The following is a 17,649-nucleotide window of genomic DNA, read 5'->3' as shown; positions in this document are numbered from 1 at the left end:
AAGCTAGGCAGGAAACAAGGCTAGCAAACTAGATGGGCCAAAGAGCCCATCTCTGGGCTGTAGTGCTCCATGACAAGATCCTGAAAATCTTGATAGAGTGGAAATGAGGAGGGAATTTTTGGTCAATAACCAATTAAAGACAAATTAAGTTTTGATTTGTTTTTAGGGCCAAGTTCATTGAGTTTATTGGACTAGCTATGATCAAAGGGTTATGTCTCATAATCCTGTTCCCAATTTCCATTATGTAACATTTAATATTGGATATGATAGTCAAACTCTTGCATTGGAAAGTAGTGTCTTCCTTTACCCCTCTCCTCCTCCTCATTTTAATTAATGTTTTTACAGCTACTTCCTCTTTTTTAAAAAAGCAATTCCTTCAATTAAAAATTGTACTGGCTCTTTTCAGATCAGTCCTGAAACTCTGGAATCCAAATTTTCCTTTATTTTTTACTTGAGATTTTAAAAGCTCTTCACCTTGAACACGGGTGAAGTTATAGATAACAACCAAGAGATTTGATTCTACTACCATCTAGTCCCCTGAAGATTTTCCTCCTTCTGATCTATCTGTCAATGGATATTGAAACCACAAGCAGCATCCACACCATGCAATATAATTTCTGGAAATAAACAAGCACAAAACAGCTAGTTTTTACATAATTAAGAAATCACTAGAATTATGTTGGCTACTACACTTTTCTATATTATCATGCTGGTTCTTGCAACATTAAGTTACCAATTTAAACAAAATAGACAAAATACTTCAATGATTAAGTTGAACTTTATTAGTTTTGTAGTTCAGCAAAACAAAATTCTTCAAGAATAACATTAAAACACCAAAAAATGTCAAAATCAGCAAGTGTATGTTTACAATGTTTTCGGGTTCACATAACTAAAACTGCACAAACATGAGCACTCTCTTGAATGCTATTCCATCCACGTCATGTGCAATTTCACAATACATTAGTTTTTAAAACAAAAGTCTAGATAGATGTACTTTCTCTGGAGGCTCCCATTCTTGATCACGTTCTATGGAAAATCTTACATTCGCTCTCTCTCGAAACACACAGATACCCAAGTGAAGTTAAAATTAATTCATTTACTCAAATTCTTGGGCATATTGTTTCTACACCTCAAAATCTTTCATTAAAAGATGGTCATTCCCTATAATGTCATTTATGCTACATATTCTCCAAACGAGATTTTCCTACTAAATTGACCTTTAAAATTAATCAGGCAGATCAGATTTTTCAATCTTTACCATCAAAATTTAAGAAAATTCTTTAAAAAAAAACCCAGCATTTCCTCTGGTTTTTAAACTACAGCAGAACTTTAAACTTTTGTTACCAATCAAAATATACCTTAAAAAATTACCTTTAAATCAGAGCAAATACCACATTTAGAATGAAGTCAGAACGTTGTCTTTTGCAACTGATTCAACTTGTTAACATTGCTAACAATGGAAACATGTTTGTGGAATATTTTGAGCCAGTTTCACCCTTATAACCCTAAGATTCCAATTAAGAAATTATAGATTGTTAATAGAATTTCTCCCCCTCCCTCCCCAGTGTGTTCAACCACTTCATGCTGGAATGCATTACAATATAATCAAATCTCTATGGTTAATTAAGAAGTGGTCTGAATTGAGATTTTACGTGAGTGGATGGGCGTGTGTGGAGAAAATACGGAAGAGCAAAATGTGACACTTCTGTTACCATTCACTAACTTAAAAGTTTAAATATAATTTTGAATATAGTTTTAGAAATGTAGAAATGCTTGCAAATGTTCATGCAACATTGAAACTGATTTGCCTTATCCATCACACAAAATCCTCATACTCACAAGGAATTACTTGCAAAAGGTGTCATATGGGGGAATTAATATTTAAACAAAGGGTTATTCAATGTTGAGGTATGAAGAATTCTTTCTAAACTGTAGTGATATACAAGGCATATCAGTTTCAAACATTTCTACTGTCATAAAACTACTGAATGTCCAAACTTATGTCTAAATATAATGCACTTTATCTTGGCAGCAGGAGTTTGAATCTCCAACTATAATGATAACAGGCTCCACTTAGCCTTCTGGCTAATGCAAAAAGTGGAATATAGCTAGGGTCAACACAAAAATAGTGTATGCAATCTATGAATCAATTTCATATTGCCATTTACCAACAATATGGTATAAATGTCATCTTTAATCCAAAGGATGTTTGTACTATACCATCTGGACAGAAAAATAAACAGGTAGATGGGAACTCAATGCACCTGCTAAACACCAAGTTGACATATTTGGACATAATTTTGAATGATGTAAAATTTCATGGCCACTAGGCTGGGGCAAGGAGGATAATCTACCTTAGATGGGCTTTTCAATTTGTTTTATAAACCATATTCACTTTATTCCATTCAATTCCTGGATGCCAGATGCTTCAAATGGGAACCTTCAGACTGTGTACACATTCTCTTTTTAAAAGATGGATCTTGACAAATGATTCTGAAATTTAAAAAACACAGAAGGTCAAGAGAATGAAAAATGACAGTACATTATGCATTTTTCTGATCCATCTCTGTGCTTAAGCTAGTCTCTTAAATACAACAGCACAGAAGTGACCTTATTGCTTTTGCCAACAGTATTACACATCAGAACCAAATTTCATACTTCACATGAGTCAAGCAACAACGTTAATGTAAAAAGGAAAATCAAGAATTAGGGTAAAGACATTGACAACACTTAATGTAATTGAGACGGAACCCTGATTCGAGTAGCCAAGAGGCAACTATGAATTATTTTCACAAAAGAATCTTGTGTGAATATTCTCCACTTCAATGACCAGCAGTGTGAAATTAATCAAAAAATGTTCTGCTTTCACAGAATAGCAGGATACATAAAAGCATTATAAAATACATCAACTGGTACATACATTTTTACAATACACATAAAATTCAGAGTACACAACATACTATTTTCTTAAAAGATTTTTAGAAAACTACTGAACAGAAATAAACATTTCATTAAAAGTTTTGTACAGTAATCAGCTTAATTAACACTCCATATTCCAATACAATTTTTTTTCATTAAGGGCCCAATTTTTCTTGCAGTCATATTCCTGTGCCTATGTACAGACTTAATTTATCCTTTGGTGTTCAGAATACCATGAATCAAATGAAAATTCAATCAATCACCCAGTCATAATTGCATTTCTCCATTGCCAGACTGCATACTGTTTTGTAGAAGGTGCAGGGAAAAGGCCTCAACATTGTAGTCACAACTGAGGTAGTACATGAGGATGCCACATAGAGCAAACAAGATGAACAAGCAGTCAATCTGTTAGAGTGATGGGAAGCGAAGAATATGTAGTTCTTAATGATAAGTAGTTGTGGTATCAGCATCTCATAGTAGAAAGATGCCTCTTAATATCAAATCGAAATGTTGCAAAAATTATGTACTAGAGCATTTGTTTCAGAGTGAAGAATAATACCAGCTAAGCCAAACTGAAAATCATGATAAATTTTAAAGATATTGTGTCCTGAGAATTGGACTAGGATCTCTGGTTTACAAGGAAGATCTTTGGGTGAAGCTGGGAGTGAGGGGAGAAAAACAAATTAAGATCAGAATTAAAAATCCACTTTGATTTTGCTTTCTGTAGTGTTTTTAAACAGTTGAAAGGACTCAACCAGATCAGTAGCTTTCCATGTGGCCTCATGTGAAAATTCTCCCAGTGATAATTAAAAGCATTTCCAGTCTGGTCAATGGTTTTGCCGAATGTACTTTTCCCCATTGAGCACAAACAGAAAAATTGGACCCTTAAAGTATGAAACAGAAACAAATATACTAACAAAGAACAAAAATTTGTCCATTCCTCCCAACAGGCCACAAACAATTTTCAGTCACAAATTAATACAATTTATCTGTTTATGTAAACAGTTCCTGACTCAAGATTTTGGTGTATCAAAACTCTAGAAGTAGAGCCCCAATTGAGTTGTCCGCTTTTCTATGGTTTCAATAGATCTCAAGCCATATTTTGGAATACTAGGTTAAAACAGATTATCATTTATCTAAGCAAGAATCCTTTTGGACCAATTGTTCACACCAGGCTTAAAAAAATACAATCAGGTTATCTGAACCTGCCCCACATATTAATTAATCAATGCTGCAAGGACGTACTGCTGAGGATTTCTGAGATGTTCAACTTAGAATAGTAAGACTTGGATCAAAACAACCCAAGAAGGTGAGCAAAGTGTAGTGCAGTTGATGGCTACTAGTACCTATATGCAATCAGTTACAAGGGGTGTTGATTCCATTTAATCAACAAGCCTTGCATTCACCTCATATTGAACAGTCAGGTTAAGCCAGCAAATGACAAAATACAGGAAATTTAAAGAAATTATCCCCAATAATAGCAAATGTAATATCTAGCCTTTGTTTTTTCAGGATTTGAGAGACCTAATCGATATCAACTCCAAAGTCTTTCCTCCAATTTAAATTAATTGATTCCTCCATTACACCCAAGGCAACCCGCCAACAAATTCTTTCCAATACATCAATATCCACTTCAAAGTGTACGGAACAGCACAGAATATTACATATATAGTTTTCATACCTTACCAATATGATGTGAAGTTTTTTGTCATAATCAAATACTTTCAAATGAATCCTCATTGTTAACAGCTTCACATTCCCTGGATATTTATGCTGATGTTCAATTGCATCAAAAGTTTTCCCCCACCATTTATAGTGCCCCCCTATCATGTTTTGGAATGATATAAATAACATTAAAATCACAACAATTTTCTGCAGAATTCCAAAACTTCAGAGCCGTATTCATTTATCAGTATTCAATCCCTCATGCACATTTATCCTTAAAAGTATCAAATGCAGAATTTATCAATGCCTTTGATTAATAATTCTTATTCAAGGTACTGGAACTTTTCTATTTTGTTCATCATCTGCTCTAACTACACCCTCTAATTACATGCTCAAAATCATTTCCCATTTATACAACAGATACTATATAACTCATTTCTCCCATATTGCACAATAGATCATAAATTTGGATTTGCACTATTCAATCCTGATTTTAGAATTATTACCTATCACTTCTTGATCACTGTAGCTATACCTAATTTATGCTCCTTATTTTTAATTTTCATCAATACTGTAATGATCCACCTATCCAGACTTCTTGCTCCTTCAAAATATATTTTAGCTCTTTTAGACTAACTGATGTAGCCCTTAACACACACAAAATGCTGGAGGAACTCAGCAGGTCATGCAGCAGCTAATGAAAGGAATAAAAAGTCAAATGTATTGGGCTGGGTCCTTTAACCTTGGCCTGAAACATCAATTCTTTATCTCTCTCCAAAGATGCTGGCTGACCTGCTGAGTTCCTCCAGCATTTTGTGTGTCTTGCTCTGGATTTCCAGCATCTGCAGAATCTCTTATGCTTATGATGTAGCCCTTAAGTTGGCAAATGTCAAGTCCTGAATACTTCAAGTATTCTAAATATTTCTGCAGATACTTCATTATGTTTGCAATTTTATCAGGACCCATAGGCAACCAATCAATAGCTACTTAATTTTACAATATTTTCTCGTAGCTTCATTTCTCTGCCATATTTTCCCCTCCATGCTTTCAAAGGGATTAATTAATTCCAAATGGTGGTATCATTCTATAAGTTAGATCTATTACTAAACTATTTCATTCAATGTCTGTTATTCAAGACTCAATATTTTTGGTGGGCCTCAGTAAACTATCTCACCAATACAAGATGTCGCAGCCAATTTCTCATTCAAAATCTAATTCTGTATTTCCAGCACAGATTATTGAATGGTATTGAAGATAATGAACACTACACCACTATACTTAACCTGGGCCATTTAGAACAATTAACGTGCCCCAGCAATTCCTCCAGCTGTAGTTATCTAAATGAGCATGTCAAGGAATGAACAGAACTTAAACATGGATACAGCAATAACAACGATTCATCCTTTCCCTTACCACGCATCCACCACCCAATCGGACAAAAATCAAATGCAAGACATATACATGCATCAACCCACCCAACCAGTCAGGCTGCAAGTCACGATTGATAGATCTGCCAAAGAAATTTGAGAATGTCTGACCTTTGTGTTATTGTTGTTCCTTTTGTGCATCAACGCACCATATATAGTCTGCTCCTAAATCAGCTCGATTATGCAAACCTGTAGAATATACGCAAGAACTGATCCCCACATACTGTAAACTGAAGCATAACTGTTAACATAATGACCAATTGATAAAAACAAACCAGCTCAGTTTCAATAGGAAACACCTGTAATTGCTACTCTATCCAACTGTCATTCTTTTGACTAACTCACTTGTTTTATTACTGTATTCTCAATAACTGTTGCACAGCAACATACTTGTCACATAACTGTTTCTGAAAGTTAAAGGCTTTTATAAATTTTAAAATTAATTCCACAAAATGCAATTCCAGTAACTGATTTGGTACCATATATCTTTGTCTTCCACATGCAAGTATTAAATAGTATTTAAGAATAAGCATAATAAACTAACATTAAAAAGCAGTAAATGCCCAATCTGAAATTTATTGTCTTCTAAAAATATATGCAGACTTGAACAAATTATATTTGGTATATGTTTAAGAGTCAAGAGAACCTCTATATCGAATAAACTACATTACCTACCTCCACAGAGGCAGCGCAAAACGAAAGCAGCAATTTTTCACAGGAAAGTGTAGCCATAACACAAATGGTCCAATGTGCTGCTGTTCATTAATCAGATGTCAGAATGAGCGAATAATGGAGAAGTTACAGCTAAATATCTATTCACATTGGTTTGTTCAGTAATCGAATGCTAGATTCTCCACAATCCTATAAAGTACTTTGAGCAAAGTGGATCAAATAGAAATTTATATTAAAAAAAGATGCGGTTGGAATAATAGCCAGATTGTCATAATACAGAAGTTAAGTGGGTTAATGGCAGAGCCCCTTGGAGTCCAATGGTAAGAGAATAGTTGTTTTAGCGCATAGAATAGTAGTTAGGGACTGATACTTATCTATACTGGTTTTAATCCCAGGTGAAATGTTTAAAAACATATGCAAAAAAGCCAAGGATGTTGCAAACACTACCGGTTCCTAAACTGTGCAGGTCTTTGTTTTTCCAGGAACACTTGGTTCCATGCACTTTTTTTTTTTTAAATACAGAGAATTAATTTCCATAATGGAAATTGCCCTTAGTTGTTTTGCTTCAGTGGTTTATGATTGGTTTGTGTTTTTTGGTCTTAAAAGATTTTAATGAGTAGCTTGATTTCAAAGCACTTCCTGGTATGGCTTCAGAGTCTCCACATATATTTGCCCTGAAAGTAAAAGAGATACCATTGTACTATGAACAATTATCAAAACAATTTTGAAGGGAACATTAAAAGTGCTCAGCCAATCAATATCACTCTGGCCTAGATAAATTTAAGTACCAAAGACACTCCAAACCAGTTAAAGCCAAATGACTTAAGTGTCAGTCAACAAGCACACACCAAATTACCAATATAAGCCATTGCTCATGGTGAATAGATTCTCACTGCTAGAAGGCAATGCCTTCATTGGCTAGTCAAATAGAAATTTCTTGGCCTGACTTTTACTTCCTCAATCTGGAGTTAAAAGGAATGCAAAACTATCTAGCTTTATGCAGTTAAATTTAAAGAGGGGATATAAGGAGCTTTCTACTAGCACCTTTCTCTCATCTACAGTATGTTGGAATACACATAGCTCAGATCAATACTGCTCTTTTCCCAATGAAATGCTCGAATCAGTCAGGCGCAAATCAGTAAGGAAAATTTAAAATTTTACCTATAAGAATACAGAGCACTTGCAGATTCACAGTGAACCTTTCTTCAAAGAACGTTTAACTGGTTGTGGAATGCCAAAATATGTAGTTCATGCAAATAATTTCCAGAACTTGATGACAACCATGGCTTCTTTGTGCACTTTCCTGAATAAAAGATCTCCAATTGTATCCACAAAATAGCCCCCTACCCTTAAGCTCTATACAAATTACAGCAGAAATACTATTTCTTATACAGTTAATACACTGATAGTATGAAAGCCTCATCTTCAAACCATCTAAATTTAGAAATACAGCTTTCTATAGTTACTGAATTTGGAGGTTTAGAGATGAAAAGGATTATGCTCAAACTTTTTGTTTGACACATGGCAAACTTTAAACTCCAAAAGGAAAGCACACAAATCTGCAAAATATTTTTACCCTAAAATTCCTAAAACTGTAAAGCTAAAAATCTAATATAGCACAGCATGGGAGATTGACCTGGATAAAATTTAATGTTTTTTTAACAAATTAAACACATTTTTTTAAAAAAAGCTGGATGGAGGGTAGGTTTTCGTGCATTATCTGTTACCTCTTAAACCCAGACCTTCCAACTACTCCTTATTTCTGAATGCCTAGTTAAATTTAATGCAAACAGACTTCTCTTTGAAGGGCTCGCTGTAACAAACTTTGTTAACGTTAGGTGTTCATTGATCATGTTCCCGTAAGGTTAAAGAAATATAAACCAAACAAAACCCTGAAAATTTCAGAAACAATCTCAATTAGGTACCAAATGAATTTTCTGCATTTTTGCAAACCAATACCCTATCCAATTTTCAAGCAAAATATTTCTCCATTTTTGATAAATACATCTGCCATTGAATCAACACTTTGTATATTTATTAAGAATAATTAGAGCAACAAAAAATCAGAATATTAGCATTTTATTGAAAATTTTTAAGCTATTTTATGGATTCGTTAAGTGATAAGCCAATCTACAAGTAGCTCTGTAGCACTTAATAGATCTTTCAGCAGCAATGTGCAGAATGCTCAAATTAACTGTACTCAAATTTTGGAAATTTTGGGCTTATAGACTAAAATTAAATGTGATACAATTGAAATAGATAGGAATAATTTTTTTTTAAAATAAGCATCAGAAGTTTCCTACCAAACCTTCCTTTTTGATAGTAATTTGTAAGTTTGTTAGAGCGAGGTTAGTATTTGTGTGAATGATTTGTCAAAAACTAAAGCAAAATAAACAAGGCTCTGAAGTAGCCCCATCACACGTTCACAAAATAGATTGGAAGGTCTGCAAGTGTAGGTTTGAATCCAGCAATAACCAACAAAACAGGGCAATGCAATCCATTAAGATTTTCATTTTTTGCTTAAACCAAATGTTTTGAGCATAGAGCACCAATATAAAAAGAAAGAAATCTCCGAGCATAGGAACAACTGTAACCAAGAAATATTAATTAAACACAAACTTTACTCTCTTACAATTCAGCTACAACAAATCTTGTACTGGGCACTTAGTCATGTGTGAAACAACCTACGATATACCACACACTGCTTCATCTTAATCTCAAGCAGGACAGAGGAATGCCATTGGTGCAGCTTTAAGAAATTCACATTTCCTACACTTTAATTTTAAAAGGGGGGGGGGGAATCAGAAGTTCATGGGAAATATGTTCCCATGCTCGTTATAAGATTCTGCTTCATAAAAATCAGAGGTGCTCTGTCTTACCTGAGACCAATGCATTCAATATCCATCTGGTAAGAAACGCATCTCACCAAAATTCCATCTCTGATAGTCATGCTTCAAGTTGAAATGCATTCAGCAAGACAAGCCAAACAGGCTAAGAATTGCCTGAAAAAATCATTATTTTGGACTTGCCACATTAAGCCTTTGAAGACTTTGTTTTATAAAATTTGCATTTTTCCTCAAATGCTCAAGTTTACCCAATAAGGAATTTAGGATCAAGATCCTGAAGCACTCAGAGAAAGGTAGCATTACCAATGCAACAATGAATACAACTGACATGCAAGTACACACCTGGATCATGTCAAAACTGGAATAGAACCTGTATGGATGGAGAAAATAGTACACTATCACTGATAAGCAGCCTGTGCCATATTGTACTGTAGAAGTAACCTGAAAGCTGTTACTATATGGGAACCTCTGATGTAAGGAACCAAAAGGCTGTCAATTTGACATCAACACAAATTAAAAATTTCCCTTTGAAGACCTGTATTTGCATTAAATTCAATAAGGTCATTATAATCAAATATCCAGGTCAATGCAGGAGTGTATCCTTAACATGTTTCCAGTCAAGTGGAGCAGCTAGTTCAATCACTGAATTGTGCCAAATTAATCAATCTTAGTGGTAATGCTACTATAAGTATTTTTATAAACCAAAAGTGAATTAAAACAGACTAACTAACTGCCAAAACTATGACGCTGATACAATAAAATGCAGGAATTAGAAAAGTAATTGGTGAAAGCTTGCCTCTTATTAGGTTATCTCAAAAACAACGATGCATATAACTTTTAATTCAGATCCAAACAGTTGGGTGATATACCACAGTAGAATACTTGTAATAGAAACCCTAAAACAGCCTTTCTTTCTCAGACACCCAATGGAGACTTTGGAGCAGGATTGCAAAAAGCATTTTCTTGTGACTTAAAATGACTAACTGATCTATCACTGACAAGCATTAGAAAGGGGTCTACTGTCAGCTTTTTCTATACCCAATGATATTAGCATGGCAGAAATCTCTTTGAAATTGAGCCACCAAAAGGAAAGTGTGTGCCTAGTCACAAGTCATCTCCAGAACAGCCACACACAAAGGGTACAAACTTATACACAAGCTCAGCTGGTGAAAGATAATGCCATCCAAATACCAAGAAATTCAAATCAACAAATCAGTCAGCTAGCTGATACATTCCAGCGACTCAGGCAACTACTCTAGTTAAAAGGATTACATAGCACAATGAATAACAGCAAGATACAGCACCATGGGCTTCTTTTAAAATTCAGGTAGCATTAATCTTGCACATGCAGTCTGTAACCAGAATGCCTGAGATTACTTACTAGGCTATAATGCAAATAATCTGAGGGATCCATACACTTAAAGTATATTCATTGTAGTTACACTGATCTAATTTGGATGGCAGGCAACTGTAATGCACCTTGACAACAATTTGATTGTTCCTGTTTTCTAGGAAGCACCTTCAGTCTTTTGTTTCCAGGATTAAGTACTGATACATTCAAATACTCAAAGCACTTGCATGATTGTAGTGGTGCTGTTGATAAACTGTTAAGTCTATGGAGAACTCAATTAACACAAATGCTGCCTTTAACTAGGAAAGTACAAGTAACAAACATGACGGAACTAGTGTGCACTCTAGATTCTTAAAATAATGATGGTCAGATATTTCTCCATTGCAAATTGGACAAAAGTGCTTGTTCTGGAAAATATTGCACCCATGACATTTAAAGAATCTGTTTTAATGCATTTTAATTGTCAATGGACGCAAATTTTTGGTCAGGTTGTGATATTTGACGTACAAAAGATGTAGTCAGCACCAGCACAATCCATCGGGACAAATGTGAGTGCAAGCATCTTGATCTGTATGTTCAGTAACAATACAAGACTTTGCACATGGATGGCAGAACCCTCTCTTATATGAAAGGATTCTGAATTACTAAGTTTAAGATGGTTACTTCTTTTCTCTGAGTAGAGGTACGGGAGAATTATCAGTGGGAAATGTTTTGTCCTCAATGGCTAGAGAAATTAGGACAGGGATGGGTACAGTGAAAATGAGGTCTACTAGTTCCACAGAGCCGAGATACAAAACAATTTGTAATACCAGAAACAAGCTTTAAAAAAAAAATCACAATCAAGTATTTTACAAAGTCTAATAAAACCACTAGGCTCGTCAAACTCCTTTTTAAAAGCAAACTAACAACACATAAATACAAACACGCACAAACTTTTATCCCCGTTAGGTGATTGCCACAAGCTCTGCATGCATTGTCACCAAATAGCTTCCCTGGTCCACCTGTCATCCTACAAATCTATTCTCAAACTAACACTTGTTAAGAAGCCATACTAGAACCAAGCTCAACAAATTTCTTGAAGCATATGAAATAATCAATACAAAACACACAGTGAATTATTAAAGTATACCACAAGACTCATTGCTTGAATACAATATTATTACTTTACCCACAATACAGACTCTGCATGCACTGGTTTGTCAAAAATTTGGTGGCATTTGACAAAACAGAATCAATAGGATGGCCAACAAGTCTGAGCAAAAGATTTGGCATGAAACAAGAATAAGCTGAGGTCCAATCATGGAAGGTAGGAGTAAGATTCTGTAGCGAGAATTTATACCTTAAAAATCATGTTTGGGTACAATCCTACATTATACATTAGAAAATAACCAAATAATTACTTATGAAATATACTACATAATCAAAGTAATTTACCCATGAGGTATTAGCTCATGTTTCATGTCCTGGCAGATCAGAAAAATAATGTTGTATGCCAGGCTTCTGGCAAGGGACTAATTATTTTAAGAATCATAAGGAACAGCAAGCTTTTAAGAAAAAGGGAGGGTTCACTATACACGATGCAGTACTGTAGGTGCTATCCATATGAACAATAACACCTGATGTCTTAAGACCATACCTATATTCAGACATATTCACATTTTCTTTTACACCACATGGTCTCCCAGCTTCTTCCTTGCAATATACTCAATTGGTGATACCCAGTAAGCTTTCAATGAATAGCTCTAATAACACTGCTGACTCAAAATTTTAGATCCCTGTATTCATTATTTTCTTCCTAGTATTTAAAGCAAATTTTCAATTTTGCCATGAAAATGTTAATATTAATAACCAATCTTTTCCAAGTCTATGATGTCCTCATTTAGCTTGAATGACTGCCAATCATTGTTAAAACCCAAAATGTACTACATTCAATTTTCAGCGTGCAAAATTAATGTTTATTCATTCTGCAATTGTGCTACAACAGAAATTCTGCTCAATTTTGTATTCTTTTCCCTGTCTCCAATTTGTACACCATCTACCTTCTTCTACTAGCAACACCGATCTCATGGAAAACAATACCATTAGACAATGATTGTTCATGCTTTTGAAACTTTTTAAAAAAAAGACAGATAAGAAATAATTTGTCCAAAACTTCCTTTCCATTTTAGTCAAATAATTCAAATTAAGTTTGGACAGATTAGGGTTACAGCTAACACATACATAAAAACCAGCTATCAGAAGCCAAAATTCAAATTGAATTTTGATGTGAATTAATTATAACAACACAAGTCTCTGAGTACTTTTGAAGTAGTTAATGTCCCACGGTGCCTCACAAGTAGATAATGTGAACAAATGCTGAGGAAGTAGAGGCAGCACAAAAAACCTGACAAAAGGAATGAATTTTGAGAACATTTTTTTCAAGAGTAAAAACAGGAAGGTGGAGATGCAAAGAAGTTACAGGAAAGCACTCAGAGCAGAAGCAATGGAATCATATGGATAAAACAAGTAGATACAAGCATGAGAAGACTGAAGCTTTCAAGGCAACTTATAAAGTTGTAGGATCTTGGAAAGTGAGATAATAATGTTAAGCATTTTCCAAAAAACTAAATTCTGTGTTCACAGTAAATTAAGGCTTAGGGAAACCAAAGCAGACGAAATTGTAGAACATAATTCTTTGCAGTTTTGGACAAGTTTCATATAACTAGAGGTTTGCACATCTACAAGAACAACTTAGCAATAACTGGACCTTATTTACAAAGACCTTCAGTAGAAATTCAATGTAGCGTAAATAGATTAAAGGTTTAAAGCTCTGCCTGGGATAATTCATAATGCAAATTTTACCAAACACCAAGTAATAATTTCACTGTAGACTCTACAGACATTGTCATGGTGAATACATTGCTCAAATAAGATTAAATAAATAATTATCTTAAAGAGCTCTTTGCTCAGCAAAGAGTTTGGACTTGGTCAGAGTTGGGAATCATTCATTCATTTGTGGAAACTAATCTAAATCTTACATAATGTTGCTAATTAGAGGTACATACAAGATGGTTTTGATCCAGAGACAAATCTTTTGACTTTGGGATGACTTAATTTGGTTTGGTTGGGAGGTATCAAGCAAGAGCAAATAGATAATTCAGTTCTGAATCACATTCAATTTCATATTTAATTCCTGGAGGACAAAGGGGGATAAAGTACCAGAATTATCACATGACATGTTATTCAAGACTTTGGCGAATGCTTTTTTGGTGTTCTCAACCGATGAGAGACAAATTGAAGCAGGAGACCTCGTGAACCAAGGGCGCAGAGCTGGGAGAAGACATGATTGATGATCCAAGAAGAAAGTTTAGAGATAGGAGTGTAATTAAAGTTAATACTAGAGCAATAATATATTTTGTAAGCAATACAATTAGGTAGTTAGGTTAGCATAACCTGATATAAACTTTCAGAAAAGCATCATTGTACTACCTGCAACATGAAGTAGCAAATATTCTGCAAATCTTGTTTGAAGTAATAGTTACTTCAGATCAATTTCTCTCATTGCAGATGGTACTCCAATCACCCTCCCAAAATTCCAATTTGACATCCATGCCACCAAATACTAAACTGTTGCACCCGCGTCTTAACTGTACATTGCCAGCAACAACTCTGCTTCCTTATTAGATAACTAAATAATAAGATTAAAAAATAATCAACCTATATGAATGTGGATGGTTGGCTTTAATTAATTATCAATAAAGAACTTGCAGGGTTACATGTTTGTTCCACTATACCCAAAATCAATTCAGCTCCATGCCCTTCAAATTCACCCTAGCCTAATACACATATCAATTATGAAGAAACCAACAGGATAATAGATAAATATTTGTTATAAGAATGAAAAATGGGGTTCTACATGCTTATCACGCAAGTAGTTAAACCATTTACAAATCACAAACAAAACAAATAATACAATGAACACCAAGTATAAATGTGTCTTCACATAACTAGTGAAAATAATCCAAATGATACTAAAGCCTCATCTTTACTCCTTCGTGTATCTTTCCCAAAGTGGACCAAAAAGGATTACCAACTTAGTGCCGGGAAGATGGAACACAATATTGATATTAAACAACTTCCATTTTACAAAGAGAAATAGATAAACATTAATATGCCAAGTGTACACACAACAAAAAGACCAACATTTAATATCAATTTAATTTTTGGACTCTCTTGCAACATTTGTAAACAAACCATTTCACTTTCTACAGAATCTTTTGCTGTCTTTTTCACATTATAATTCTTGATTCCACAACACTGATCAAAGAATCTCCACCATACATTCCTTTTCATTTCAGGTTCCTTTTTATCCACTTGTCCTACTGGAGATGTTTGGCCATTTGCAAAAGAGTCATTTCTTATCTGACCTTCATTGACAAGTGGACTCATAGATTTGGAATCACCATTTCCAGGCATTAAAAGAACTAATTCTATTCGATCAGCTAATGGAGACGAATCTTCATCTTTGTGTTTAAAATCTAAAGTTTCGGCACATCTGTTATCATCGCCACATTTTGCCAGGTTTTTGTCTGTTAACTTGTCAGATTCTTCTTTATAACCACTTTGTATTATTTCTGTGTCTTTTAATGCCCAGAATGTGGTAGTACAAATCAAATCTCTGGGAGGAGGAGGAGTCAGCAGACTCACTATAACTGCTGTAATGATAGTGATCCAAAACAAAGCCGCTGCCAAGTACATATAATGAATGTTTCTGATAAAACTTGGTCTGGTATCAGACTGGTCACATTCTGGCACATGGTATACAAAGGCAAGAATCAACCTCGATATTCCCAAAATTGATGCAACTAACCCCCCACAGAAAGCCCCCTGCTCATTACAGCGTTTCCAGAAAATACCAAGTAAGAACACAGCTGCCACTGGTGGGGTTAGATATCCTGCTACCTCTTGGATATAGAGATACATTTGTCCTCCTTGCATTTCTATAATTATAGGAACCCAGGCAATGCTCGTGCCAACCATGAAGATAACAAATAAACGACCCACTACCATAAGTTCTCGAGAGCTGGCAGCCTTTCGAATGTGCTTGTAGACATCAAGGGTGAATATTGTGCTGGCACTATTAAATATAGAATCCAAATCACTCATTAAAGCTGCTATCATGACTGCCATCATTAGACCACGAAGACCTACAGGTAAGATTCCCAACACTAGGCGTGGGTATGCAATGTTTGAGCAACCTGCACTGCTGCCACATACTTGCATGCAGTGCTCTGGATTAATGCAAACAACCTCATCAGTAAAGAGAATTCTGGAAATCATCCCTGGAATGACAATGATAAACATGGGCAAGAGTTTCAGAAAACCAGCCATCAGAGTGGCTCCTTTGGCATGAGCGATGTTCTTTGCTGCCAAGACACGCTGCACAATGACTTGATCAGCACACCAATACCAAACAGAGGCTGGTGTTTGACCCAACAGGAAACCAGGCCAAGGAATATCCTCATCAGTTGGTTCACGTAGCATCTTTAGAGAATCCTCTTTAGGGTGGATACGGCAAGTGTTAGTCGAGCTTAGATTGAAAGTAGTAACAATTGCAGTAACATTTGGAGTGGCAAGCATGTATCTTCGTTTCAGTTCATCCAATCCTCCAACTTTGACCATACCGACAACCATCAATGTTAAAGCTCCACCAATCATAAGAACAGCCTGCAGAACATCGGTGTAGATGACAGCTACAAGTCCTCCTGTGACAGTTAACACCGCAGTCAACCCAATCAAAATGGTGATAGAGAGATACAGGTCCCAGCCCAGTGATGCACGGATGAACAGTGCACCGGCATACAGATCAACAGAAAGCTTGGTGAAGATGTACAACAGCAAGGACAACAGAGCAAAATAGATTTTTATTCTGTTACCACCATAACGCTTAGAAAGGTACTGTGGCATGGTATACACACCAGATCTGATGTAGACTGGAATGAAGACCCAACCCAATACCTGTAAAAGTAACATTGCATTGAACTCCCAAGCTCCCACTGCAAATCCACTGGCAGCTCCAGATCCTGCTAAACCAATAAAGTGCTCACTGCCAATATTGCTCACGAACAATGAAGCACCTATAGCTAACCAGGTCATGGAGCGTCCTGCAAGAAAGTATCCGCTCACGGTACTTCTGTTGGACTTCCACATTACAAAAAATCCAATGCACAATACAAGAACAAAATAAAGTCCTACAACAGCTAAATCAGCTGTTTCCATAAAGCCGAACATTTTTATTACAATACAGATATAATTCAGTCCACACAAGTTATAATGACAATGAGCAAATCCGTTACTTGACAGTAACAAAAGAAAATAAAAGGGGAGAAAATGAACAATAGAGATTGGCACAAGACTTCGTCCTTTAGCTTCTGCCCTGATCGAAATTATGGGATTCCAGTTGTACAGATATTGGGATGGCAACTATTATTTATCTTGTTAACTTCACTTCTGACTATTTCTCATGCTCGTTATAGTAGCTTTCCACAAGACTGCCAGTGCTTAATTTGTTGGTGTTGAATTTCTTAGCTGACGCTGAGAGCTCTAGTGAGGAATAGAGTTACAGCCCTGTAAGACAGCAAAGACAAAAGATTGTATTAGAATTACACTTTCACCATGTTTATATAAATAAAATTAAAGTAGCTTGCAAAGCAAAATACAAGTGCCCTTCAGCATTTCAAAACACATGATATACCAAAATAAAAGATTATAAAAAATATGCTGTAATGGA

At 35.3% G+C, this 17,649-nt stretch overlaps 1 protein-coding gene across 23 annotated transcripts in view; it reads right to left on the bottom strand.

The window, feature by feature from the left end:
* Positions 1-759: 759 nt before the first annotated feature.
* The window catches only part of LOC140727501 (sodium/myo-inositol cotransporter-like), a 34,364-nt gene continuing 17,474 nt past the window's right edge, over positions 760-17,649 (bottom strand). For 20 of the 23 annotated variants that reach the window (XM_073044870.1, XM_073044866.1, XM_073044874.1 and 17 more), the window contains one exon: positions 760-17,486. In XM_073044870.1, coding sequence (XP_072900971.1) covers positions 15,003-17,150 — 2,148 coding nt within the window. In that variant the 5' untranslated portion in view covers positions 17,151-17,486 and the 3' untranslated portion in view covers positions 760-15,002. The remainder of the gene's footprint in view (positions 17,487-17,649) is intronic. The other 3 variants (XR_012098872.1, XR_012098871.1, XR_012098870.1) reach the window with 3 other exon arrangements.

The sequence above is a fragment of the Hemitrygon akajei genome, chromosome 5 (genome assembly GCF_048418815.1).
Source record: "Hemitrygon akajei chromosome 5, sHemAka1.3, whole genome shotgun sequence".
Classification (NCBI taxonomy): Eukaryota; Metazoa; Chordata; class Chondrichthyes; order Myliobatiformes; family Dasyatidae; genus Hemitrygon; species Hemitrygon akajei.
Note: the sequence above shows the minus strand (reverse complement) of the source record. Positions and strands in the feature narration are given on the sequence as shown.